The 27,403-nt window shown below is 45.0% G+C and overlaps 2 gene segments (V, D, J or C); both read right to left on the minus strand.

The window, feature by feature from the left end:
• Nucleotides 1-10,524: 10,524 nt before the first annotated feature.
• LOC119563552 lies at nucleotides 10,525-16,226 on the minus strand. The segment is given in 2 exon segments: nucleotides 10,525-10,859; nucleotides 16,104-16,226. Coding segments are annotated over 2 exon segments (366 nt in total).
• A 677-nt stretch (nucleotides 16,227-16,903) lies between these two features.
• On the minus strand, nucleotides 16,904-18,543 carry LOC119567894. The segment is given in 2 exon segments: nucleotides 16,904-17,766; nucleotides 18,009-18,543. Coding segments are annotated over 2 exon segments (366 nt in total).
• Between the last annotated feature and the right edge of the window lie 8,860 nt (nucleotides 18,544-27,403).

The following is a 27,403-nucleotide window of genomic DNA, read 5'->3' on the forward strand; positions in this document are numbered from 1 at the left end:
TCTGTTTGTCAGAAGCTGGGAATGAGCAACAGGGGATGGATCACGTGATGATTCCCTGTTCTGTTCATTCTCTCTGGGCACCTGGCATTGGCCATTGTCAGAAGGCAGGATACTGGGCTAGATGGACCTTTGGTCTGACCCAGGATGGCGGTTCTTACGTTCCTATGGTTGCACAGGAATTTGCTTTTGGGAGGAATCGGAAGGAATACCTTGACACCACCAAAACTACTCCAAATGATGAGTTTCTTTTCAGTATAACAAATCTGTCAAGGGCCGCTGCTTCCAGCCTCAGAGTGTGTGTGCCTAACCTCAGCTGCAATAAGGCTGGAAGGATTTTTGTACAGCTCTGTCATGTAGCTTTGTCATGTGCTCTCTGCAAGGCACAGTAATACACCGCGGTGTCTGCCAGCTTCAGGGCTGTGATGTCCAGAACTGTGGAGCTGTCATCAGCCTCGGAAGAAAACCTCTCCTGGGCGAAATCTGCAGTATCGCTCTGACCTGTGGCCTGCTTCGCTCCTCTCCACAGAATGTACTGCGGGGCCTGGTTGGGAAACTGGCGGTACCAGAAGAGATAGACGTAGCCGGTAGAGCTAGTCTCATAAGAACAAGCGAGGGTCACAGCGTCTCCTTCTCTTCCAGAGAGGCGGGGTTCCCTGGACAGGACCCCGAGTCCCCCAGAGCAGCACTTTCAACAAGACAATTCAATTTAAGGACATAATTTCACCTGTACCTGACGCACCGAGGTGGTTCCAGGTGCATTGGGGTGTAAGGCTGGACATTTTGAAAAACCGTAAGGGATTTAGGTGCCTGACGGCCATTAAGTTAAGGTTAGGGCTAGACTAAAGGAAAAGGGTTTGGCATTGCCATTAGATTTAGGGTTAGCAGTAGGGTTTAGAGTCAGGTGGACAGTCAGGGTTTCATATAGGGTTGAATGATAGTAGGACTTTTAACTTCCAGTCTGTTTACCTAGACGACTAAATAGCCAAATGCTGAATATACAATACGTCTCCGTGACTTTTTTTCCTATTGTGACTAATTGGGATGCTCCAGATACCGCTGCTAAGAGGACTCTAAACTTCAGGGCTCTGCAGGCAGCTACAACTGAGGAAGGTTCATCAGAAACAGGCATAGTGGGGGAGGCAGGAGGTTTGGGAAACTCTGAACAGACACAGGAAACGCCGTGAGTTCTGCTCAGTCTGCAGCTCACAAAGTCGTGAAATTGAGGTGAGAAGGATGAACCGGTTGTTAAGGCTTCGGGTGGGATACAGGAGACCCAACCGTAGCTTCGGTTCCCAGATCTGCTATGGCCCCCCCTCTATGACCTTGGACTAAACAATGAATATCTCTGTAACTCCCTTTCCCTACCTGTGCAAGAGAGATGGGCTTGTTTCTCTCCCTGACTGGGGAACCGTGAGGATAAATATCTTGAGGCACTCTGATATCATTTGGAAGAAGACCATACAAGTAAGCAGAAATTTGGAAATTTCAAAGCAGAAATTCAGACACACACAGAGAGAGCTGCCTAACTCCCTTAGGTTCCTTTTGACAGGTTTCAGAGTAGCAGCCGTGTTAGTCTGTATTCACAAAAAGAAAAGGAGTACTAGTGGCACCTTAGAGACTAACCAATTTATTTGAGCATAAGCTTTCCTGAGCTACACGTGAGCATACAAAAGCTTATGCTCAAATAAATTGGTTAGTCTCTAAGGTGCCACTAGTACTCCTTTTCTTCTTAGGTTCCTTTGAAATTCCCAGCCACGTTTTTAGAAAAAGTGGATATAGTGTACTTATATTTTCAGAAAGCCTTTGACAAGGTCCCTCAGTAAGGACTCGTAAGCAAAATAAGCTGTCATGGGATAAGAGGGAAGGTTCTCTCATTGATTGGTAACTGGTTAAATATAGGAAACAAAGGGTAGGAATAAATGGTCATTTTTTCAGAATGGAGAGAGAGGTAGATATTGGTGTCCCCCAGGGGTCTGTACTAGGACCAGTCCTATTCAACATATTCATAAATGATCTGGAAAAAGGGGTAAACTGTGAGGTGGCAAAATTTGCAGATGATACAAAACTACTCAAGATAGTTAACTCCCAGGCAGACTGCGAAGAGCTAAAAAGGATCTCTCAAAACTGGGTGACTGGGCAACAAAATGGCAGATGAAATTCAATGTTGATAAATACAAAGTGATGCACATTGGAAAACATAATCCCAACTGTACGTACACAATGATGGGGTCTAAATTAGTTCTTACCACTCAAGAAAGAGCTCTTGGAGTCACTCTGGATAATTCCCTGAAAACATCCATTCAACGTGCAGCAGCAGCAGTCGAAAAAAGCAAACAGAATGCTGGGAATCATTAAGAAAGGAACTGATAATAAGACATAAAATATCATGTTGCCTCTATATAAATCCATGTTATGCCCTCATCTTGAATACTGCGTGCAGATGTGATCGCCCCATCTCAAAAAAGATATATTGGAATTGGAAAAGGTTCAGAAAAGGGCAACAAAAACAATTAGGGGTATGGAACGGCTTCTGTATGAGGAGAAATTAATAAGTCTGGAACTGTTCAGCTTGGGAAAGAGAGGACTCAGGGGGGATATGATAGAGGTCTATAAAATCTTCACTGGTGAGAAGAAAGTAAAGAAGGAATTGTTATTTACTCCTTCTCATAACACAAGAACTCATTCACACAAAGCACAATCAACCTATGGAACTCCTTGCCAGAGGATGTTGTGAAGGCCAAGACTATAACAGGGTTCAAAAAAGAACTAGATAAGTTAATGGCAGATAGGTCCATCAATGGCTATTAGCCAGGCTGGGCAGGGATGGTGTCCGTACCCTCTGTTTGTCAGAAGCTGGAAATGGGCAACAGGGAATGGGTCACTTGATGATGACCTGTTCTGTTCATTCCCTCTGGGGCACCTGGCGTTGGCCACTGTTGGAAGACAGGATACTGGGCTAGATGGGCCTTTGGTCTGAGCCAGGATGGCCATTTTCTTACACTCTCATGTTTGCACAGGAAATTGCTTTTGGGAGGAATCAGAAGGAATACCTTGACACCACCAAAACTATTCCTAATGATGAGTTTCTTAACTGTACAATAAATCTGCCAAGGGCCGCTGATTCCAGCCTCAGAGTGTGTGTGTGCCTCACTTCAGCTGCAATAAGGCTGGAAGGGTTTTTGTACAGCTCTGCCATGTGGTTCTCTCACCGTGTCCTCTGCAGGGTGCGGAGATACACCGCTGAGTCTGCCGGCTCCAGGGCTGTGATGGTTAAAACAGTGGAGCTGTCATCAGCCTGGGAAGAAAACCTCTGCTGGGTGAAATCTGCAGTGCTCTGGTACCTGCTTCCCTTCGCGCCTCTCTGGAGAATGTACTGCGGGGCTTGGTTGGGATACTGGCGGTACCAGTAGAGAGAGAGGGAGCCAGGATAGCTGGAAGTGTAAGCGCAGCTGAGGGTCACAGAGTCTCCTTCTGCTCCAAACACTTGGGGGTCCTTAGACTCGACCGAGTCATCCAGTGCCGCACCTGTAACACGAGGTTTAAATCCAAGTACAGCAAGTTAATTGCACTTGGGCCACGGAAAGGGTTTCAGGTGTGCTGCACGTTAGGCGGGCACGTCAGAGGCGTCTAGGGGGGTTAGCGTTTAGTGTTAGGGTAGCGGTTTATAGTTAGTGTCTGGGTTAGGAAAAGTTTGAGAATTAGAGTTGAGTGAGTGTTGGGCGCCTGGTTTCCTGAGGATGCGCTGAAGAACCCCCGACTGCTTACCTAGGTGAATAAGCAGCCAAATGCTGATAATGAAACGCGCCTCCATGATTTCTCTTCTAGCGACCGAATTTGACGTTCTCAGCTGTTGCTGCTCACAAGAAAATTAACTCCACGCCTCTGAAAGCAGCTGCAGGTAGGGAAGGTTCATCAGAAACCAGCCCAAAGGAAGGGGGGGGGGGGGGGGGTTCGGGCCTTGAAACAAGCTGGGTTCAGGTTGGTCTGTAGCTGACAGCGAGCTACCGAGGGAAGGCTGGGTTTGCGGTTAGAACTCTGGTGCAAGGCCTGGTTTCCGGCTGTGCCACAGATTCCTTGTGTGACCTTGGACGAGTCATTTAATAGCTCTGTGTCTCAGTTTCTCTGCATGGCAATCATCATATTTCTCTAGCTCATTTTGACATTTTGAGTATAAATATTTCGAGTCACTCCAATTATTTTGTAATTGGGATCACATTAGTACTCACGTAGCTTTAGTAGGAATGCAATGTGGGATTTTCAAAGGAGAAATGTAATGGGATTTTCGACCCTAACTCCATTAGTCTCCTTTGAGATTCCCAGAAAAAAATCTTGGAAGAATTATTTTAAATTGCTTTTGTTGGCTGCCGATTAAATACTGAAAATAAGGGTGTATGGAAGGAATTCAAATTACAATGTGTGTTTTTACTTCTCACCACCAGATGGCGCAGAGACAGAAGGTTGCCTTAATTATATTTTTCGACATTGAAGGCAATTAGCCACTGGAACAATTTAGGAAGTAAAAAGAAAAGGAGTACTTGTGGCACCTTAGAGACTAACCAATTTATTTGAGCATAAGCTTTAGGAAGTGTTGCAACTTTTAAATCAAGGTGGGATTTCCCCCCGTCGTCTACCCCCCACCCCCACCCCGTGTAAAGATGTGTGGTTGCACAAACAGGAATTAATTCAGGGAAGTCCCATGGCCTGTGTTGTGACAGATATGGCAAATTCCTTCAATATACTTCAAAACCCTTAGTGTATTAGGTTTAAGTATCTGTGGGGGGTCCATTGTAGGAAATGCAAATTTTATGCATTATTGTGGGCCAGGATTGTATGTAACCTCTCTAGTGGAGAGATGTGATGTGGGACCTGGGCATTCACAGGTCTACACTGAACAAAGTGCAGGACCAAAAAGGACTTTGGGAACAAATGATGTTGAGTTTTTGTCTGGGCAACATCTAGGGAGAAGTGAATGCCAATTCCTCAGCAGAAACCCAGCCTTTTGAAGCTGTAGCCTGAGGAGTCGGCCTGTGTCTGGTGAGCTATTAGCCAGGATGGGCAGTCCCGAGCTTCTGTCTGTCATAAACTGGGAATGAGTGACAGGGGATGGATCACTGGATGATTCCCTGTCCTGTTCATTCCCTCTGGGACATCTGGCTTTGGCCAGTGTCATAACACAGAATACTGGGCTAGATGGACCTTTGTTCTGACCCAGAATGGCCGTTCTTATGTTCTTATCACTTATTACATGTGGGCAAGAGTCAAGGCCCATGCTATATAAAGGAAAGACTGGAATATTTGTTCTGGTTCCGGATCAGAATTCAGAGACAGTTATGACCCACGCGGGAAAACCCAGTTGTGGGTTTAGAAGGGCTGATACCTAGGTTGGAATCGGGGCGACTCCGGATAAGCCTTTTAGCATGCCGCTAGGTTATTTGATTGTTCTCATGGTTTTTTCTCTGTAATGCTTTCACCCTAGAAATACATGTGCTGGCTTAGAAACAGCTGCCTGGTAACTTGTAACGGTATCGATTACGCTGGTCTTTCCCTCTGGAGAGAAAGCAAGACGCAGGAATCTGGCCTCTTGGGCTGTCTGGCTTGCTGGGGGGAATCCCAGTCTAGGCAGGGAACTGAATCACCCGGTCAGGGAGGGAGAGAGAGATGGATCTAGGTGATCAGTGTGGTCCCTTATTGGCGTTATAATCTAGGACTAAGGGTTTCCGTTTGGGGTTTTTTTGGAAGGGGTCACATCAAACCAACACAATCCCTCCCCAAAAGTCTCTGTTGTGACATGTTCCGAGCGGGGAGCTGCTTCCCGCTTCAGGGGGCGCCTAACCTCAGCTGCAGCAAGGACAGGAGGGTTTTTGCACGTCTCCGATATGTGGCTCCGTCACTGTGCCAGACCCAGGGCGCAGAGATACACCGCTCCGTCCGCCAGCTCCAGGGCTGCGATGTTCAGAGCAGTGGAGCTGTCATCAACCTGGGAAGAAAACCTCTCCTGGGCGAAATCTGCTGTGTCATTGAAAGCTCTGGCATCCTTGGTTCCTCTCCAGATAATGTACCGCACACCTTGATTCGGATACTGGCGGTACCAGTGGAGACAGACAGACCCGGTATAGCTAGCAGTGTAAGAACAGCGGAGTGTCGCCTTCAGCTCCGGACACCTGGGTTTCCTTGGACGGAACCAAGTCGCTCAGCACCGCACCTGCAACAAGACCACCACATTCAAGGGCGTAATTTAAACTGCACTTGAGACAGAGATACCCTCCTGGATGCATTGCAGTTTCAGGCTGCGAGTTCTCACGGAGCTAGGCGCCCAAATCCAAGGGAATGCAGGGTACGGTTCGGTTACTTTTCAGGGTTCAGTTTGAGCATAAGGATAATGTTAGGGCCTAGGTTAAACCTTAGGGTTAGGAGTCATGGAAAGGGTTAGGGTTTATAGGGAAAATGTAAAAGCTGTGTTCCAAAGTGAGTCTAAGTTTCCCACACTCCTTTGAAAATCTCAGTCTATTCACCTAGGTGGTTTATTATCCAAATGCTAAGGATAAAACATGTCCCCATGATGTCTCCCACAGCCACCCAGTTTGAGGCTCTCCGATGCTGCTGAGAAGAGAAATCTGAACTGAACGTCTCCGAAGGCAGCTACATTTGGGGAACTGTAATAAAAAATAAAAACAAACAAACAGTCTTGAGAGGAAATAGGAGGAGTTTGGGGAACTCTCGACCTGAACTCAGCGTGTTTCCTGTGTCGGTGAACCTCCTGTTGAAGCAGGTGTGGGAATGGCAACCTACCTTGAAGGAAAGAGTTAACCTAGATGTGAACGCCCCTGGATTTAAACTCTGGACACCTGGGTTCACTTCAGATTCCATAACTGGATTCTCTTGCTAACCCTGGGCAAGTAATTTTAACTCCTCACTTACATCATGGGGGGAAGGGCGTCAAATAACATCTCTAAATCACATGTGATTTCTGAGGATAATCAGTTTTCAGGCGCTTATATGCAACTGTAGAGGGATATAGTTCCATACAAAATGGCATAGAAAAGTTCATTAAACATGTAGAGTGGGATTTGAACAGCATGAATTCAGAGGTAGCTGGGCCTTGGGAATCCCAGCTGAAATTCTTGGCAGAATAACTTTATTTTTTTTTCTTTCGTCCCGTCTCTTTGCTGTCACTGATTAAAACCTAAAATACTAAAACAGCAGGGAAGCGTTTTCAAAAATCAACATGTATCTATAATTTTTACCAGTAGGTGACGCTGCTCTTCCAAGCATTCACCACTCAGTCTACAGAGCATGGCTTTAATCGTGTGGGTCTTTCAAAAATGATGCACGGGAAAGAGAGACCCCAGCAAATCAGCACAACATGCGAGTTTGCCTTAGACTCCAATACTGAATCCGCTCGAGGAAGCACCCCCGCAGCGAGTCCATTAATTTTCACCATGTTTCACATATTTTCCTCTCGTTTTTACCTCAAAGGGGTAGTTTTAACAGCATAATCATTGTCAGACTTTTAGCCCACATTTTGCCAAATTGGATAAACATTTTTACCACACCTGGCCAATATGTGCCCCCGCTGTAGCTGAGAAACGACTTTTAAGACCTATAAGGCGCATTTTAAAACAGTGTAAACAGCCCCCTTCAGAGCACTTCCCCCATCTGTAATGTCTGCAACACTTTCCGCTGTGAGGAAGGGAGGGGTTTGCTGTGAGGAAGGGAGGGCTCTGCTCCGTGGCTCTCTCACTGTGGGCGCTGCAGGGCGCAGGGACACACCGCTGTGTCCGCCAGCTCCAGGGCTGTGACGTTCAACTCTGTGGAGCTCTCGTCGGCCTGAGAGGAAAATCTCTCCTGGGAGAAATCTGCAGTGTCGCTGTAAGCGTTGTGTGTTTTTGTTCCTCGCTGCAGAATGTACTGAGGGGCTCGGCTAGGAAACCGGCGGTACCAAAAGCGAGAGACGCCAGCAGTGTCACTGGTATTGTAGGAACAGCTGAGTGTCACCTACTGACCCAGGCACTTCGGGTTCCTCGGATCGGACCGAGTCGCACCTGCAACAAGACCATCAAGCTCAGGGACGCACTTTCAATTGCACTTGACCCATGGAAACCCACTGCAGTTAAAGGAGTGAATTTCAAAGGAAAGTAAGGGAATTGTGCACCTAACGACAGAGGAGTTAAGGGTTAGGGTTTGGGGTGACAATGGAGAAAAGGTTTAAGGTAAAGGCTAAAGTTAGGGAAATCGAATCTGTGCTGGACGGTTTAAGATTATGCTTCTGGTTTCCTGCGCAATGAGTGTCTGATTCCGGTAGAATCCTCTGACAATTCGTGCCTGGTTACCTAGGAGATTCACTACCCAAAAACCGAAAACAACCTGCGTCTCCATGGTGTCTCCTGCAGCCACCAAACTCCTACTCTCCGATATTGCTCTTGAGACAGAATGAATCTGACCTTCACGTCCCCTGAAGGCACCTCGGACCGTTGAAGGTTAATCAGAAACCCGCCGAGTGGGAGAGGGAGGAGTTCGGGGGGCTCGTAACAGACATAGGAAACAAGCCGTGTTCAGGTTAGTCTGCAGCTGAAATCGCGGGGCGGCTCAAGGAAGAAGGAGGGTTTGTGAGTCAGTTTCTGGGCTGGTACTGAGGACATCTGAGTTCGGTTCCCAACTCCGACCCGGCTCGCTGTTTGCCCTTGTACAAGGCAGTTAATCGCTCTATGCCTCAGTTTCCCTATATGTAAAATAGAAATTGCAATATTCCTCCAGTTCCCAGGGGGTTTATTAAGATCAATATCTTGCGATGCTCAGTAGTTACTGGTCATATAACTACGTCGATTTTTTGCAATTCAGTGAAATTAGACCTTGTCCACGGAGCAAGGAAAGCTAAACATCTAACTCTGAGAGTGTCCTTTCAGTTTTCAAACAAAATTCTTATTTGGCCTTTTCTTCTACAACTACTGTTTTTCCCTCTCTCTAAAAATTAAAATGAAGGGTACACAGAGGGATTTCAAAAGAAATAAGTATTCATACTTTTCAACAGAGCATGCAGCTGCTTACACAATATACCTGGAAGGCATTATTTTAATCATATGGATTATTGAAAAGAAATGAGAGGGAATAAGGGTTTTCTAACAAATGACATCAAAACAGAACCTTGTCTGATGCTTGAACAGTGATTTACTTCCAGAACAGGAGGACCCAATGATTTATTTCCCTTACACGCATTTACAAAGAGCTATTTTACTACAATTATTTTACTGACCATTTTTAACCTCCATTTTGCAACAAATTAGCATATTTACATTATTTATTATATTACAAAGAACATCAATAAATTATGAGAAAATACTTTAAATAAGTTTCTTGACTAAACCCCTGCCATTTATATTCTCCAGTTGTGGCATTTTAAGGCAGTCATTCTCAGCCAGGGGTAGGGGTACCCCCGCAGATACGCAGAAGTCTTCCAGGGAGTACAGCAACTCATCTAGAGATTTACCTACTTTTGCAACAGGCTACGTAAAAAGCACTAGCGAAGTCAGACAAACTTAAAATTTCATACTGACAATGACTTGTTTATAATGCTCTATATTCTATACACTGGCAGGTAAGTGCGATATTTATATTCCAATTGATTGATTTTATAATTAATGGTAAAAATAAAAAGAATTTTTTCAGTAACAGTGGGCTGTGAAACTTGTATCTTATGTCTGATTTTTCTAAGAAAGTAGTTTTTTTAAGTGAGGTATAACTTGAGGTAAGCAAGACAAATCAGATTCCTGAAAGGGGTAACTATAGTCTGGAAAGGTTGAGAACCATAAGAACATAGGAACGGACATAATGGGTCAGACCAAAGGTCCATCTAGCCCAATATCCTGTCTCCTGACAGTGGCCAGGGCCAGCTGCCCCAGAGGGAATGAACAGAACAGGGAATCATCAAGTGATCCATCCCCAGTTGCTCATTCCCAGCTTTTGGCAAATACAGGCTAAGGACACCATCCCTGCCCATCCTGGCTAATAGTCATTGGTGGACCTATCCTCCTTATCTAGTTCTTTTTTTAACCCTGTTATAGTGTTGGCCTTCACAACCTCCTCTGGCAAAGAGCTCCACAGGTTGACTGTGCGTTGCATGAAGGAATATTTCCTTTTGTTCGCTTTAAACCTGCTGCCCATTAATTTCATAAGGTAACCCCTAGTTCTTGCATTAAGAGAAGAATAAATAACACTTCCCTATTTACTTTATCCACATCAGTAGAGATTTTATACACCTCTATCATATTCCCCGTAGTCGTCTCTTTTCCAAGCTGAAAAGTCCCGGTTTTATTCATCTCTCCTCATATGGAAGCCACTGGTTTAATGCAGCTGTTTGAATAAGGATTCGGCGCTTTGGAGAGATTAGGAAGGACTAACTGACAGCACCACATCCGAGCCAGAATATGTGTTTTTAACAGTGCAGCAAAACTCCGGAGGGGCTCCGCTTCCAACCTCAACGTGCACAGCATTATCTGCAGCTGGGAAGGGAGGGTTTTTGTTCGGCTCTGCTACGTGGCTGTGTCACTGTGCTCTCTGCAAAGCGCAGTAATACACCGCGCTGTCCGCCAGCTCCAGGGCTGTGATGTTCAGAGCTGTGGAGCTGTCATCAGCCTGGGAAGAAAACCTCTCCTGGGCGAAATTTGCAGTGTTGCTTTGGCCGCTGTAGGACTTCGCTCCTCTCCAGAGAATGTACTGCGGGGCCTGGTTCGGATACTGACGGTACCAGTAGAGATAGGCATAGCTATCGCTGGTGGTGTAAGAACAGCTGAGTGTCACAGAACCTCCAGCTGATCCAGACACTTCGGGTTCGTTGGACTGAACCGAGTTACCGAACGCAGCACCTGCAAAAAAGACAAACAGATTCATGGACAACATTTCACCTGTAGCTGAACCGTGGAAATTATTCCACCTGCATTGCAGTTTAAGGGAATTTCAGTGAAGTCTTAGGCGCCTGACTCCATAGGATTTACCGTTATGAGCAGGGGCAGGGTTAGTGTTTACCGTTAGGATTAAGGCGAGGGTAAGAATAAGGATATAGGGTTATGGTGAGGGTCAGGTAGTAGCATTCGCGTTTTGGTTACAGTCTAGGGTAACCCTTAAGTATAGAGATAGGTTCATGGTTCAATGGGAATCGAGTGTCCGGTTCCCTTAAGCTTCTTTGAAATCCCAGCCCAGTTACCAAGGAGACTGAATATCCAAACGCTGAGAATAAAACACGTCTCCATAGTATCTTCTATTTATACAGCCCAAGTTTCAAACTCAAAGCTATTGCCGCTGTGTCAGAGGAACATAAACTGCACGTCTGTGAGAGCAGCTACACAACTGTGGAAATTCATTAGAAACTAACGGAGAGGAAGAGGGAGGAGTTGAGGAACTCACCGCAGATGCAGTGGGTTGAGGTCAGCCTGCAGCTGACATATTAGTGTTGTTAACGGGAGGGGGATGGGCTTGTGGACAAGGGTCTGCTCTGGGATTCAGAGACCTGCTCTGCCACAGACTGTGTGTGTGACGGTGGGAAATGCTCCATGCCTCTGTTTCCCTAGATGTAAAAAAGCGAGGGGTTTCTTCTAACTCATATAGGGACTGTTGATATTTCATGACACGCTCAGGTATCATTGGGCTGGGGGATGAATATGTCACCAGCAATAGTGTCCGGTGTTATCAGAAGAAAAATGTAACGGGATGAGGCGCCCAACCCTGTTACCCTCCTTTGAAACTCTCGGCCAGAACTCTTAAAATAATTGTTTAAATTATTTTCCTCTTTCATTTTCTGCCTTTGCCGACAGCTTGAGTTAAAGCGAAGATCTATAGCCTAGCATGGAAAGGTTTCTTATGACAACCTGTGTTTCTATTTTCCACCAGCAGAGGGCGATGCTTTGTCATGATTTTACCACTTACGAGAAGCTTAGAGTTCAGGGCTCTCGACCTATACTCTTGGGAAAATTGAATTGCAATTAAATAGTTTCCAAACAAATCCGCCCAAAATGTCAATGTCTCTGCGATAGGCGTATTGATGTGACCGCTGGGGAGCTGGTAACAGCAGCTGGAGCCCGCTACCCAAAAATCGGTATTTCTATTTCCCCATATTTCAATTTGCATATGTTACCCCCATTTCACCAAACGGGCGGTATAGTGTTAACCTAACGAGCTATTTAACAGCTATTTATCCCTTTTCAATGACATTTGTAATTCACATTTTACCTGAATTTGTATTTCCAACAGTACTTCATTTTGTCTATATTTCACTCAGAATTGTAACCCTTTTTAACTACAAATGATTCCTTCCCCCTCCCACTTCAAAAATATAAATAATCTCCTAAACTAGGCAAAGCTGTGTTAATAATTTCCAAAATAAATGTCAGGCCCATTATATTATCCCAGGGCGATATTTAAATTAGCTCTCAAAATAAATATGTAACTGTTAAGGGAAGTTCTATCTTTGCAATGCAGATACTCTCTTTCAATGTGCTGCTCCCCGTTTTAATGTCTGTAACAGCCCCTGCAGCAAGGCTGGGAGAGTTTTTGAACAGCCCTGCTGTGAGATTCTTTCACTGTGGGCGCTGCAGGGCGCAGTAACAAACCGCTTTGTCCGCCAGCTCCAGCGCTGTGACTTTCAATTCTGTTGAGCTCTTGTCGGCCTGAGAGGAAAATCTCTCCTTCGCGAAATCTGCAGTGTCGCTGTAAGCGTTGTGTGTCTTTGTTCCTCGCTGCAGAATGTACTGAGGGGCTCGGCTAGGAAACCGGCGGTACCAAAAGCGAGAGACGCCAGCAGTGTCACTGGTATTGTAGGAACAGCTGAGTGTCACCTACTGACCCAGACACTTCTGGTTCCTTGGATCGGACCGAGTCGCACAGGGCAGCGCCTGCAATCAAGGTCCGGGACACACTTTCAGTTGCACTTGACCCATGGAAACGGTTCCAAATGCATGGCAGTTTGAGGGTGGGGAAATTCAAAGGAATGCGGAATAAGGGCGTTATGCGCCAAACAACGCCAAAGGAATTAAGTGTAGGGTTAGGGGTGACAAAGGAGAAAAGGGTTAGGGTTTAGGGCAAGGGCTAAGGTTAGAGGGATCTATGCTGGACAGTTTGCGATTGTGCTTCGAGTTTAATGCGCAAGGAGTGTTAATTCCCGTAGAATTCTCTGAAAATTCGTGCCCGGTTACCTAGGAGATTCACTGTCCAAAAACCGAGAATAACCCACGTCTCCAAGGTGTCTCCTCCTGCAACCACCAAATTTCTACCTCCCAGATATTGCTGCCTCTGCAAAATAAATCTAAATGTTCACCTCCCCTGAAGACAGGTCCGACTGGGGAAGGTTAATCAGAAACCCGCCCAGCGAAAGAGGGAGGAGTTTGGGGGGCCCGTAACGGACACAGGAAACTAGTCATGTTCAGGTTACTCTGCGGCTGAAATCGCTGGGCGGTTCAGGAGAGAATGCAAGTTTGTGAGTGCAGTTGAAATCGCGGGGTGGTTCAAGGAAGAAGGAGGGTTTGTGAGTCAGTTTCTGGTCTGGGACTGAGGACACCTGGATTCAGTTCTCGCCTCTGCCACCGACTCCCTGTTTGCATTGGAGCAAGCTAGTTAATGTCTCTGTGCCGCAGTTTCCCTACAAGTAAAGCAGATATTGTTATATTTCTCCATCTCCCAGGGTGATTGTGAGGATAAATATCTTGGGGTGATTAGCAGTTACTGGGAGGGGGTCATATTACTGTATCGTATTTTTTTTTTTTTTTTTGGTTGAATGAAGTCCGAGATTGTCCAAGGAGCAATGCGAACTAGACATCTAACTCTCTGTCTTCTTTGAATGTTTCGGACATCATTCTTGAAATAATTATTTTATTTTATTTGGCCTTTTCTTCTTCAGTCATTGTTGTTTCCTGGATAGAAATTATGAAATTAAACATAAAGTGATTTCAAACGACAATAAGTATTCACACTTTTCAACAGACCATTCAGCTGCTTTCACAATATACCTGGAAGGCATTATTTTGATCATATGGATTATTGGAAAGAAATGCGAGAGAATAAGGGTTTTCTAACAAATGACGTCAAAGCAGACCCTTGTCTGATGGTTGAACAGTGATTTAGTTCTGGAACATTAGGAGCCAATGATTTGTTTACATTACCCGCATTTACAAAGAGCTATTTTACTGTAATTATTTTACCCATCAATTTTAACCACCATTTTGCAACAAATTCCCTTTTTTTCACATGATTTATTGTATTACTAAGAACACCAACAGAGGGTGAGAAAATACTTTAAATAAGTTTATTGACTAGACCCCTGCCATTTATATTCTCTAGTGGTGGTATTTCAATGCACTGGTTCTCAACCAGGGTTAGAGGTCTTCCTGGGGGGTACATCAATTCATCTAGTTATTGGCCTAATTTTACAAAAGGATACGTAAAAAGAACTAGCAAAGTCAGTACAAACTAAAATTTTATACAGAGAATGACTTGTTTATACTGCTTTATATTCTATACACTGACATGTAAGTGCCATATTTCCAACTGACTGATTTTATAACTAATGGTAAAAATAAAAAGAATTTTTTCAGTAATAGTGGGCTGTGAAGCTTCTATTTTATGTCTGATTTTCTTATAAAGTCATTTTTAAGTGAGGTATAACTTGGGGTACGCAAGATAAATCAGACTCCTGAAAGGGGTACAAATAGTCTGGAAAGGTTGAGAGCCATAAGAACATAGGAATGGCCATACTGGGTCAGACCAAAGGTCCATCTAGCCCAGTATCCTGTCTTCTGACAGTGGCCAGTGCCAGCTGCCCCAGAGGGAATGAACAGAACAGGGAATCATCAAGTGATTCATCCCCAGTTGCTCATTCCCAACTTTTAGCAAACAGGCTAGGGACACCATCTCCACCTTCCTGGCTAATAACCATTGATGAACCTATCCTCTCTGAATTTATCTAGTTCCTTTTTGAACCCCGTTATAGTCGTGACCTTCACAACATCCTCTGACATTAACCGTTCCACAGGTTGATTGCAGGGAGAAATATTTCCTTTTGTTTGTTTTAAATCTGCTGCCTATTGATTTCATTGGGTGACCCCTGGTTCTTGTGTTAAGAGAAGAATAAATAACACTTCCCTATTTACTTTATCCACATCAGTAGAGATTTTATACGCCTCTATCATATCCCCCCGTAGTCGTCTCTTTTCCAAGCTGAAAAGTCCCGGTTTTATTCATCTCTCCTCACATGGAAGCCACTGGTTTAATGCAGCTGTTTGAATAAGAATTCGGCGCTTTGGAAAGATTAGGAAGGAGTAATCTGACAGCACCACATCCGAGCCAGAATATGTGTTTTTAACAGTGCAGCAAAACTCCGGAGGGGCTCCGCTTCCAACCTCAATGTGCACAGCATTATCTGCAGCTGGGAAGGGAGGGTTTTTGTACGGCTCTCCTATGTGGCTCTGTCACTGTGCCAGACTCAGGGCGCAGTAATACACCGCGCTGTCCGCCAGCTCCAGGGCTGTGATATTCAGAACTGTGGAGCTGTCATCAGCCTGGGAAAAAAACCTCTCCTTGGCAAAATCTGCGGTATCACTGAGATGGCTGGCTGACTTCGCTCCTCTCCAGAGAATGTACTTCAAGGCTTGGTTCGGATACTGACGGTACCAGTAGAGATAGACATAGCTATCGCTGGTGGTGTAAGAACAGCTGAGTGTCACAGAACCTCCAACTGATCCAGACACTTCGAGTTCCTTGGACTGCACAGAGTCTCCCAGAGCAGCACCTGCAAAAAGGCGAACACATTAGATGTAATTTCACCTGTATCTGAGCCGTGGAAATGAGTCCACCTGCATTGGTGTTTCAGGGAATTTGAAGGAAGTCTAAGGGATTTAGTCTCCTAACTCAATAGGCATTAATGTCATGGGCAGGAGAAGGGTTGGGGGTTTAACGTTAGGTTTAAGGAGAGGGTATGAACAAGGGTTTAGGGTTATGGTGAGGGTGAACTGTCAGGCTGCAGCATTCCCGTTTTGGTTACAGTTCAGGGTACGGGTTAAGTAGAGGGTTAGGGTTCAATGGGAACTGCGTGTCTAATTTCCTTGAAATCCCAGCCCAGTTACCTAGGAGGTTGAATATAGAAATGCTGAGAATAAAACACTTCTCCATAGTATCTTCTCTATCCACCAAGTTTCAAACTCCCAGCTATTGCCGCTGCCTGAGAGGAATATAAATGTCACATCTGTGAGGGCAGCTACAACTGTGTAAAATTAATTATAAACCAACGGAGAGAAAGAGGGAGGAGTTCGGGTAACTCACCGCAGATCCAGGAAACAGAGTAAGTTCAGGTCAGCCTGCAGCTGACATATTAGTGTTGTTAAGCGAGGGGGATGGGCTTGTGGACAAGGGTCGGCTCTGGGACTCAGAGACCTGCTGTGCCACATACTCTGAGTGTGTGACGATGGATAATCTATTCCTCAGTTTCCCTTGCTGTAAAATGGGGGGTTTCCAGCTCCTTTAGGGAATTTTCAGATCTCTTGACGCACGCAGATATCATTGGTATGGGGCATTAATATGTTTGCCAGCAATAATGTCTGGGGTTATCACCAGAAAAATGTAACAGGATGAGGCACCCCTCTCTGCTAACCTCCTTTGAAATGTCCAGCCAGAACTCTTGAAATAATTATTTTAAATTTTGTGTCTTTCGCAGACTGCCTTTGTTGGCAGCCTGAGTTAAACCGAAGTTCAGCTTGGAAGGGTTTCATATGTCCTCCTGTGTTTATATTTTCCACCAGCACACGGCGATGCTTTGTCATGATTTTACCAGGTACAACGAGCTTAGAGTTCAGGCCTCTCAACATATATTCTTGTCAAAGGTTTGTGGCAATTAAAATGTTAATGTCTATAAAATAGGAGTATTGTTTTGAACACTGGTGAGTTGGTAACTGCAGCTTTATCCCATCACTGAAAAATGGGTATTTCTATAACTATTTCCCCATATTTCAACTTGCATATGTTACCCCCATTTCACCATACGGACAATATACTGTTAACATAAGGAGTATTTTAAAAGTCTATTGTTCGTTTTTCAATGAAATTTTCATTCACATTTTATCTCAATTTGTTTTTCCAACAGTAGTTCATTTTGTTTCTATTTTTACCCATAATTTTAACCCTTCTTTTATTACAAATGATTCCCCCCCCCCTAAACCGATACAGGTCACCTCCTAAGCTAGGCAAAGACGTGTTAATAGTTTCCTAATTAACGATCATGCCATGCCCATTCTATTATCCAAGAGCAATGTTTAAAATAGCTCTTTAAATAAACATTTAACTTTTACGGGGACTTGTATTTTTAAGCAGCTTCAGGACTCGCTTCCAAGATGCTGCTTCCCGATTTAATGTCTGTAACAGCCACTGCAGCAAGGCTCAGCGGGTTTTTGTACAGCTCTGCTGGGTGGCTCTGTCACTGTGCGCGCTGCAGGGCGCAGAGATACACCGCTGTGTCCGCCAGCTCCAGGGCCGTGATGTTCAGAGCTGTGGACCTGTCATTAGCCTGCAAAGAAAACCTCTCCTGGGCGAAACCTGCGGTATCGCTGGTCTTGATCCCTTTTGCTCCTCTCCGCAGGATGTACTGCGGGGCGCGGTTCGGATACTGACGGTACCAGTAGAGATAGACACCAGCAGTGTAGCTAGTATAGTAAGAACAGCTGAGGGGCACGGAGACGCCTTCTGACCTGGACACCTCGGGTTCATTGGACCGGACCGAGTCACCCAGCACCGCACCTGCAACAAGACACTCACGTTCAAGAGCAGCCAATTGTATTGGCAGGTCTAGGCTGCGAAATTTTAAAAAGCCCAAGGGGTTTATCTGCCTAATTTCAAACAAATTAAGATTAGCATAAAAAATAAGGTTAGGGTTACAGTGGCGTGAGGAGCTGGGTTGGGATCAGGGTTCGGGTTCTGGGTAGAACGGGAGTCGGGAGCCTAATTCCATGAAGCTTCTTCCAAAAACAGCACCCGGGTACTTAGTTGGTTAAAGACCCAAAGGCTGAGAATGAAACGCGTCTCCATGGTGCCTCAGACAGCGGCAGCCGGACAAGCTGAAAGGTCGCGGCGAGAAGAATCTTAAAGGCAACTTCTCGGAACAAGGGCTGGGAGCGGTTACTGCGGGACCAGCGGAGCAGAAGAGGGAGGGGTTCGGGAAATGCTTAACGGACACAAGAAACGTGCTGGGTTCTGCCCCTGAAGCGCCAGTGAGAACTCGTGGGGCAAATTCCTTCCACTGCACTTCCTGGAAGATCGGTTTCTTATTCGTTTTCATGTTTATTGTCCTTCTTGTTGCTATTCAGTGAGACGCAAATTAAAGACATTGTGGGAAGACTTAAGTTCTGTGTTGTGCGTCCTGGTTTTGTGGGTGTGGATATCTTTTTGTATGTCTCTATGTCTGTGTTTGCATGTGCATGCGTGTATGTCTGCATGCTTCCGTATTTTGTGCCTTTGTGTACCTATCCAATTGAACCCATGCTGGTTTACCCCATTTGGGAAAATCCCCCCCCCCCCCCATGGAATTACAGCTGATTGATACCTGTGGTGGACCTGGCCCAGTTGACTCCATTTGACCCACAGTGATTCACTGCAGCTGGGAGCAGACCCACTGTGGGTAAACTGGCATTAATCTGAAGTAATAAAATGGTGAATGAGGCCCATAAGTCTTCATAGGTGTCAGGTCGTGTGGTTTATACCAGCCCCATCACCTGGTTTAACCATCTGTCTGTGGCCCGGGGATACTCCTCTACAGTTATGTTTTTCACGGTAAGAAAGCCAAGGGGGTGGGTTTTTGTACAGGTCTCCCTATTAAACGCGTCACAGTGTCTTCCACGAGAGCACAGAAGTACCTCGCCGAGTCCGTCGGCTTTAGCTCTTTAATGGTTAAACTGAAGAATTTTGAGGATTTCCTGAATAGTGCAGAAAACCGTCTCCCGGCTCCATTCTTTTCAGCGTTACTCTCATCTATTCGGAAGAGGAAATCCATCGTCCCTGATCCTCGCTGTCTGTACCAAAATAAGTAATAATACTGATATCCAGTGGAGAAAGTACACTCCAGGGTGACAGTCTGGCCCCCCCACTTTACCAGCTGCCCTTGCCTTTGCGTGACACTGCCTTGTCCCTGGCTGAAACCTGCAGGGAAGGAAAGAGATGCAGAAAAAGTTCACTCTAATTAAGCAAGTAAAATTGTTGCACATCGACAGCCACTCTCGTGTGAGGAGAACAGAGCCCCTTGAGGACTCAGGGCCTCCCAGAAATTGAAAGGCTCTTTATGCGCATCTTGTGCAAAGAGACCAACTCAGGCGTAGAACACAGGATGGGTTTGCCCAGCTTCGAGTAAGGCAGCAGTGAAGTTGAGACTAGAACCCAGGAATCCTGAGTCCTAATCGTATATGCTTTAACCATAGACCCTGATTCCCACTCAAGGCTGGGAATAGGATCCAGGAATCCTGATTCTCAGTCTAACTGCTTTCAACCTCTCGACTCTATTCCTCTCCCAGAGGTGGGACTAGAAACCAGGCCAGAGCCACTCCTTTAATTCACTAGACCCCCCCCCCCTTCCTCCCTGAGTTGTGAACAGAACCCCGAAATCCTGTCTTCCAGTTGCCCCCCACCCCCCCGCTGCCCACGCCCATTCAAATCCACTAGGTAACAGAAGCTGTAATATTCATTTTCCCCTTTAGTTGACACTTACTCAGAGAGAGGAATGCTGTTACTGTCCAGATCAGGATTTCTGGAGCATTCATGGTTAAATATATTGTTTCCAGATCTTCAGGCGCTCCAAGCCACCACAATGATGGGTGCAATACAGGAACCTGAATAGAACAGAATCTTATGGTGAAGTTTCTCTCACAGAATCAAGTCAGAGACATTAAATCTGTGGCAAGAGCTCCATTTAGTCCTCCCCTATAGACCCCAGTTGAAGCCTGTTTCTCTCATCATGGAACAGCTAATACCCTCCGGTAGCGTTTACCCCACCCGCTGTGGCTTTGGCTGGTTCCTGTCACGTGTCACCTTTCTGGCCTCCAGATCTCTTTCGCAGCTCAGTAGTTGGAGCAACTTGTTCTTCTTAGTTCTTCGGAGAGGAAAACTCAGCAAGGATCACAAAGTCGAGCAGGTTTTTACTTTTTTTTCAACTGCTAACACACACACACACACACACACGGGACTGCACACGGATCCCATTGCCACAGATCTGGGCAGGGCCCTCCCTGCTCACAGCCCAGAGAAAAATTGTACTCAGGGTTCTTTCTCCAGCGTGAAGCAAAATTAAGCCCGTTGACTCACGACCTGGGGATCTGGGCCATTGAAGCCAATGGAGAGACAGCTGATTTGTGCCAGTTGGGGTCTGACCCATTGAATCCAATGGAGCAACCTTTATTTACACCAGCTGAGACTTTCGCCCGTTTACGCTACTGGAGCGAGGTCTGATTCCTACCTGCTGGGGTCTGGCCCCAAAAGCAGACGGAGCTATTCATGGGAATTGTGGTGTGACAGGTACTGACATCTGGCTCATGCGGTTCTGGGTATTTTGGGAGAGGTGGGGGGACGGTTCCTGGAAAAGGGTAACATTTCCACACAGTTAGTGCCCGTGCGGTTTCCGTCACACCCTGCACCGTTTGATTCAAGCCCTGCTTGTGGCTTGTTGTGTCTCTTTCTGCTGATTTCTATCTGCGCCAGTTTTGTCTCCGAGTCAAGAGAAAACTGATCACTGGATTTTGAAAGGCCCCTCTATTAATCCACCTTCAGTGGTAACTTAAGGCCCTCTCAGCTATAGCACAGAAAAACATCGCCGAATCGGTCAGTTCTAACTCTGCAATTCTCAGACCACGTATTTTTCGGGTTCCCTGAAGTCCAGTGAGAACCGGCTCCCAGACCCTTTGTGCTCGCTTCCGGCAGAGCTTCTGAAGAGGTACTTCGTCTGGCCGCTGCTGTCCTGTTTGTACCAGTATGTGTCATAACCTGCATCTTCAGTCGAGAAAGTACAGTCCAGTGTGACAGATTCACTTTGTACCCCGGTCAGCTGTCCTTGTCTTTGGGTGACACTGTTCACCTCGGTACTTAGTCCTGCAAATAAAAGTAGATGCAAATTCACTATAAAAATTAGCACCGCTGTGTCTGCTGTCCACTGAGGATCTCCAACGGTTTTCCAATAGATATGGACTATCTATCTATCTATCTATCTATCTATCTATCTATCTATCTATCTATCTATCCTTCCCTACTCTGCAATATATAGCTATTTGTCTGTATATCTCTGTATTTTTTCTCATTCATATTTAGAAAGGCTCAAGCAGAGATTTTCAAAGCTGCTCAAGAGATCCAGATGTCTTAAAAGTAATGGGATCTGGCTGCCCAAATCCAATAGGCAGCTCTGTGAATCCCAGCCCTAATACAGAATGGCATTTTTTCTTTCATATTAAACAGCATGTGTCCTTGTAAAAGGAGAACAACTTTCTTCCCTAAATACCACATGATATTCAATTTCAGAGTCCAGGGATTTTCTTTTACACCCTGAATATGTTAACAGCGGAAGCAGCTTGGCCCTTAAAAACACATTTCGACTTTCATACCTTTATTCACTCATAATGAAAATCAATTAAAAAATTTGACTTCACCTGACAACAAATGTAGACAATAGAGCTGTACAACTAAACACAGCATGCTGCATCTTGACATTAATCTCGTGGTTACTCGGTGTCTGTAGCAAGCAACAAAATATTTCTTCCCTTGTGTTAGTTTGTTGTGTGTTTTATCTATTTTTAATTATTCTGCTTGAGGTAAAGAGGAGCCCTGCTTTTCCTCTAAGCCTATCTTCTATTTCCTTCCTGTCCTGTGACGATAAAACTGCCAGAGAAATCAACAAAATACAAAGTCAAAGGACTAGAGCGCCCCATACTAGATATCCACAGCAACCAATAAAACTATCAAAGATCACGGGGGGGGGGATGCGCATGGTGTGATGTTTCCCCAGAGGATAATTTTTTGAAGCCTGTGATTATTCACACACGGTTTTTTTCTGAGCGGTAAGACTCTGAGGAAAGCGATAGCTTAGCACATTTTGAAAACAAAACAAAACAAACAAACAGAAAACTTCTTCTCCCTATCTTTGTCCAGTTATTATTCAAAATCCTCCTGGTGTACAGACTTCAGGCTTGTTCAAATACTCTGTGTTTGTTATGTTTCTTGGCTCGTGAGTAGGGCTGGGATATTCAAAAGAGCCCAAGGGAGTTGAATTTCACTGGAATTTTCAAAGGAAACTGGGTGCTTAACTCATTTGAAAATCCTAACCATAATTACAAGTGGCTCATTAAAGAATACAGTATTAGGAGAATTACTGAAATGAAGAGTAGGTATTTTTTAACCTACAGCCAGGTATTGCTACTCTAACAGCAGCTGCTACTGCCCTCCCCTCTGCCACCTCTCAGCTGTGCCAGGGAGGGCGGGGGGAGAAGTTGCTCCTCTGCATATATTGTAGCTCGAAGACAAGTTTGATAAGAAAGTTTGAGAGCAAAGATGGGCAAGTGGTTAGGCCAGGAGCCTAGAATCTGGGAGATTCCGTGTGACGTTGGGTGGGTGACTTGTTGGCCTCTCTGCGATTCAGGTCCTCATCCCTGAAATGGAGATCGTGGCCCTGCCCTATATCACAGAAGTGTTGTGAAAATAAAATAAATCGAAGGCAGTAAGGTGCTCAGGTGATGGGGGTCATAAAAGTAACTTAGATTGAAGTTATGGGCTTATGGTAAATTTTTCAAGAGCACCTAAGTGAGGTAGGACACAGCCCCATTTTGAAAAGGCAGTTTTGAAAATGTTCTCCTGAAAGCGGGAATTACGGAATGACGTTCTCTGACCTCTGCTATGCAGGAGTCAGCCCAGACAATCAGACAGGTGCCTTCTGGTTTTTAAAATCTGTTATATCAGTCCGTGCTCATTTTTAATGGAAATCTGGTGTTCAAAACCCGAAATCAGATTAAAACGCTGAGAACAAGTATTTCCTTGCACACAGTTGGAAATTGACGGTCATGGTGATGGCACCTAGGGGTTAAAACTGAGATCTGGGCTGGCCCCATCAGGCAGGGACCCTGCATCAAAGATTTTTCAAACTCAACACCCAAGACAGATGGGGAAGAATGCAAGTGAGGGATGTGGGAGGGTTTTTGTGCAGCTGTCTCCGGGGACTCTCTCACTGTGTCTCATTCAAGGCACAATCATACACAGCTCCGTCCGCCAGCTCCAGGCCTGCGATGATCAGAACTGTAGAAGTGGCGTTAGCGTCAGAAGTGAACCTCCTCCGGGCAAAATCTGCGTGGTCACTGATGGTGCTTCCCTTCGCGCCTCTCCGGAGAATGTCCTGCGGGGCTTGGCGGGGGCTCTGGAGGTACCAGTGGAGAGAGACACCGCTAAAGCTGGCGCTGTAGGAGCAGCTGAGTGCCACAGCGTCTCCTTCTATGACAGACACGCTGAGTTCATAGATAGATAGATAGATAGATAGATAGATAGATAGATAGATAGATAGATAGATAGATAGATAGATAGATAGATAGATAGATAGATAGATAGTCTGAGTGCACATTTCTGAAACAGACAGAGCAGAGGAACCGAGGCAGAAGGAGAGTTACACAGATAGAGAAAGGCAAAGTGAAGGAAAGAAAGAGACAGTTTCTAGAAAGATAATTAAAGATGCAACTTCAGTATGAGAGAGAGAGAGAGAGACTCATAAGCAGTGAGGCAATAATTAATAATCATTTAGATCTTAAGCATTTTAAACTGAAATCCTGACATAGCAAAGCCTTTAAACACATGTTTAATTTTAAGCAACGTGTGTAGCCCATTGATTTAAAAAAGAGTAAAGTAAGTGCCCACGTTTTTTTCTGGATTGGGTCCTAAGAATCTAGGAGCATTTAGAGTAGTAAACAATGAGCAACAAATGAAGTGATAGCAGGAAGAAATATGATTGAAAGTGAAAATACAGTTGCATACTGTGGAACTCTTTGCCAGAGGAGGTTGTGAAGGCCAAGACTATAACAGGGTTCAAAAGAGAACTAGATAAATTCATGGAGGATAGGTCACTCAATGGCTATTAGCCAGGATGGGCAGGGATGGTGTCCCTAGCATCTGTTTGCCAGAGGCTGGGAGTGGGTGACAGGAGGTGGAACACCTGATGATTCCCTGTTCTGTTCATTCCCTCTAGCACTTGGCATCGCCACTGTCAGAAGACAGGATATTGGGCTAGATGGACCATTTGTCTGACCCAGTATGGCCTTTCTTATGTTCTTATAGCACTTAAAGGCTTCAGTGATTCAAATGGCAGAGGTAATTTATTTAAATCAAAAGAGCAAAAAATTTCCCGTGCAAATATACAAGATCCACCCATAGGGGGGCCATGGAACCAAACTTAGACCAATAAGTTGTCAAGCAGACAAACACAGTGCCTTCCACACTATGTTGCCCTGAGCAACCTTTCACTTTTTGTACAGTTACAGATATTACCCTACTCCACAGTGGGTCTGATAACACAGAAGTTCACAGAGGAGTCCTGGAGAGACACCTCTTCAATTTCCAAGGTCAGACGCATCTTATTAATAAAATAATCGTTATCCTCCAAGTAAAAAACTGCTGAGAATTTCCCAGGGGCAAACTTGTTCTCATCAGCAGACATGAAAGATGCCAGTACGTCCTGGGGAGGTTGGCTCAGATACTGACTGTACCAAAACAGATAGGGGCTTCTGTCTGTCGTGGAGATGTTACACTGTTAAGTTGCATTGTGTCCAGCGCAGATTCTCAGCTCCGGAGGTGACTGGGACACAGAAAATCTTTCAACAACACATGCAAAGGGGGAAAAAGTCTTGAAACACATTTTTATTCATCCTTCTTTCTGCAATATCTATCTATCTATCTATCTATCTATCTATCTATCTATCTATCTATCTATCTATCTATCAAAGCACACCTGATGAGTGAAAACTTGATTTTAATACAATTCCAGTGTTTGCGAAAATAATTACATAAAATCCCCATATGTTTTTGTTTTTGTGGGTTTTTTAGAGATTGCATTTTACTTACTAATACTGTAAAAGTTGTGGTTCTCAATATTTATACATCTACTTCCAAATGAAAATGGCTCTCAGCTGACACCAGTAGAATAAGATGGAGATGTAGATTCAAGCAGATCATTTTGTAGCTTCTGATTATCTTCACTGATGCTTAGGCTCTGCAAGTACTTGCAATTACTTCCTGCTGCTTCTCATTTTAAGTAACTGTTCATGTTATAAATAAGGAACCTGCTCTTTGTGTTCAGGCCTTCCTGTCACCTGCTGGAACTAAAGTAATTGTATAAACCAAGATAATATTATTGGATGTGTTGCTGTGCCACGCCCTCTCGTAGAAAAGGGGAGGGGGAGCAAGAAAAGCATTCTCAGCCCACTCACGGGGAAAAACAAATTATTTTCTGGTGGCATCGATCATGGATGGTGTCTTCCCAGAGAAGCTGTACATGCAGCCTTTAGATGTTTCATGAAAGTGATTGCAGAGCTAAGATGCTTGGATGAAACTGAGAATGTAGCACTTCTTAAAACATTCTTCTACCCATATTTTCCACTCATCTTTCAAAACCTGCCTGCTGTAAAAGCTTCAATGGGACTCGGGTGCCTAACTCCCTTAGGCCCCTTGTGAATCCTAGGCTATCCTCCTCACAGAGGGAGGTTGGTGAACAGAGTCACAGTTCTGGGCAACTGCACCTATATTCCCCCTCCATGTTCCTGGCAGCCCTTTCTGGCTCCTGGCTCCACAGCTGTTCCTTCTCTTTCTCAGAGAAAAGCGTCTCCCCCCTTTCTCCTGACCAGGGTATTTCCAGGCTGCGCAGCTCCTTGCCTACACTGTGATGTCCCCAGTTACACAGACTGCCCAAGCAGGCCAGCACCTCTTCTTTGCTTTGTCTTCTAAAGTAATTTCCCATAGTCTAAAATTACCACACTGCTTTTTTCTAAGCAAGCACACTTTATTCTTAAGGTAAAAGCAATACAGAGAAAATGTATTAACAGCAATTAGAGAATCTGCACACAAGCTAATAAGTATATCAGACCCCCCCCATATATATCTATATCTATCTATAAATATAGATATATAGATATATAGATATACATATGACTCTGGTGGTTCATTCTGTCTAATCTTTCCCTAAGGAGTGGGTCTCCCCATGGACAGAAGGGCCTGTCCATTTGCTGGATCTGGAAAAAAGGCCCTGAGTCAGTTTTTATTCAGAAATCCATTCTCTGTGCGGTGGTCTGCACAGCATCCAGTTTGGATCAGTATGTGCATGTCTCCCCAGGGGGTGGTGCCTACTGGGATGTATTAGAAGCTGAGGGTATTTGCCTCTTCACCTCCCCATACCCACATATTTCTCTGGTCTTGGGGGAGCTGTGGTCTCCCTCCCCCATGGAATTGCATACAATCCCTGGCCCACTGTGATGCATACATTTAATACAGTATGAACTCCCCAAAATGCAGGAATTTGCTGTCACAGAGTGCACTAGACTAGCCTGCAACGTTGGAGATCTGGATTGTTCCCTGTTCTATCACAGATTCCCCATTTGACCTTAGACAAGACTGTGGTCATTTAGGGTAAGATTTTCAAAGATTTTTAGGAACCTAAAGATACAACCAGGTTCCTAGTGGGGTTTTCAAATGTGCCTAACACACATTGCCTTAGGCTCCCTTTAAACATCCTTTCCACAATTATTTCAGTTTTTGAGGAACGTAATGGCTCAGGACTGGGTCTGCTTCTCCATGAAGCAGTGGGGGAGGTTTAGGTTGGATACTAGGAAAAATCTTTTTCACTAGGAGGGTAGTGAAACACTGGAATGTGTTACCTAGGGAGGTGGTGGAATCTCCTTCCTTAGATATTTTTAAGGTCAGGCTTGACAAAGCCCTGGCTGGGATGATTTAGTTGGGGATTGGTCCTGCTTTGAGCAGGGGGTTGGACTAGATGACCTCCTGAGGTCCCTTCCAACCCTGATATTCTATGATTCTATGATTCTATGAAGGTTTATAATTTTCTGCCAGGGTCTTCTTCCTAGGGTCTCTTACAAACTTCATCCAAGCTTGGAGTAATTTTACCTTTCTCACTTCTATGGCATAGACAGATTTCCCAAGTGTTTCCCCCAGTATTTCCCTTCCTTATCTGTTCCTAGCTCCTGGTCAGTGAGAGATCTGCTGACAGCTCTTCTCTGTAAAATAGAGTCATTGTCCCCCTGCTCCCAGTGAAGGGTTCCATTACTGAGTAGGAGGGTGTGTAGAACCCTCCAGTCATGGACCAACACCCCATGGTGCCAGGAGCTGTACAAATATAAAACAAAAGAGTCCCTGCCCCAAGATC

The sequence above is a fragment of the Chelonia mydas genome, chromosome 13 (genome assembly GCF_015237465.2).
Source record: "Chelonia mydas isolate rCheMyd1 chromosome 13, rCheMyd1.pri.v2, whole genome shotgun sequence".
Lineage (NCBI taxonomy): Eukaryota > Metazoa > Chordata > Testudines > Cheloniidae > Chelonia > Chelonia mydas.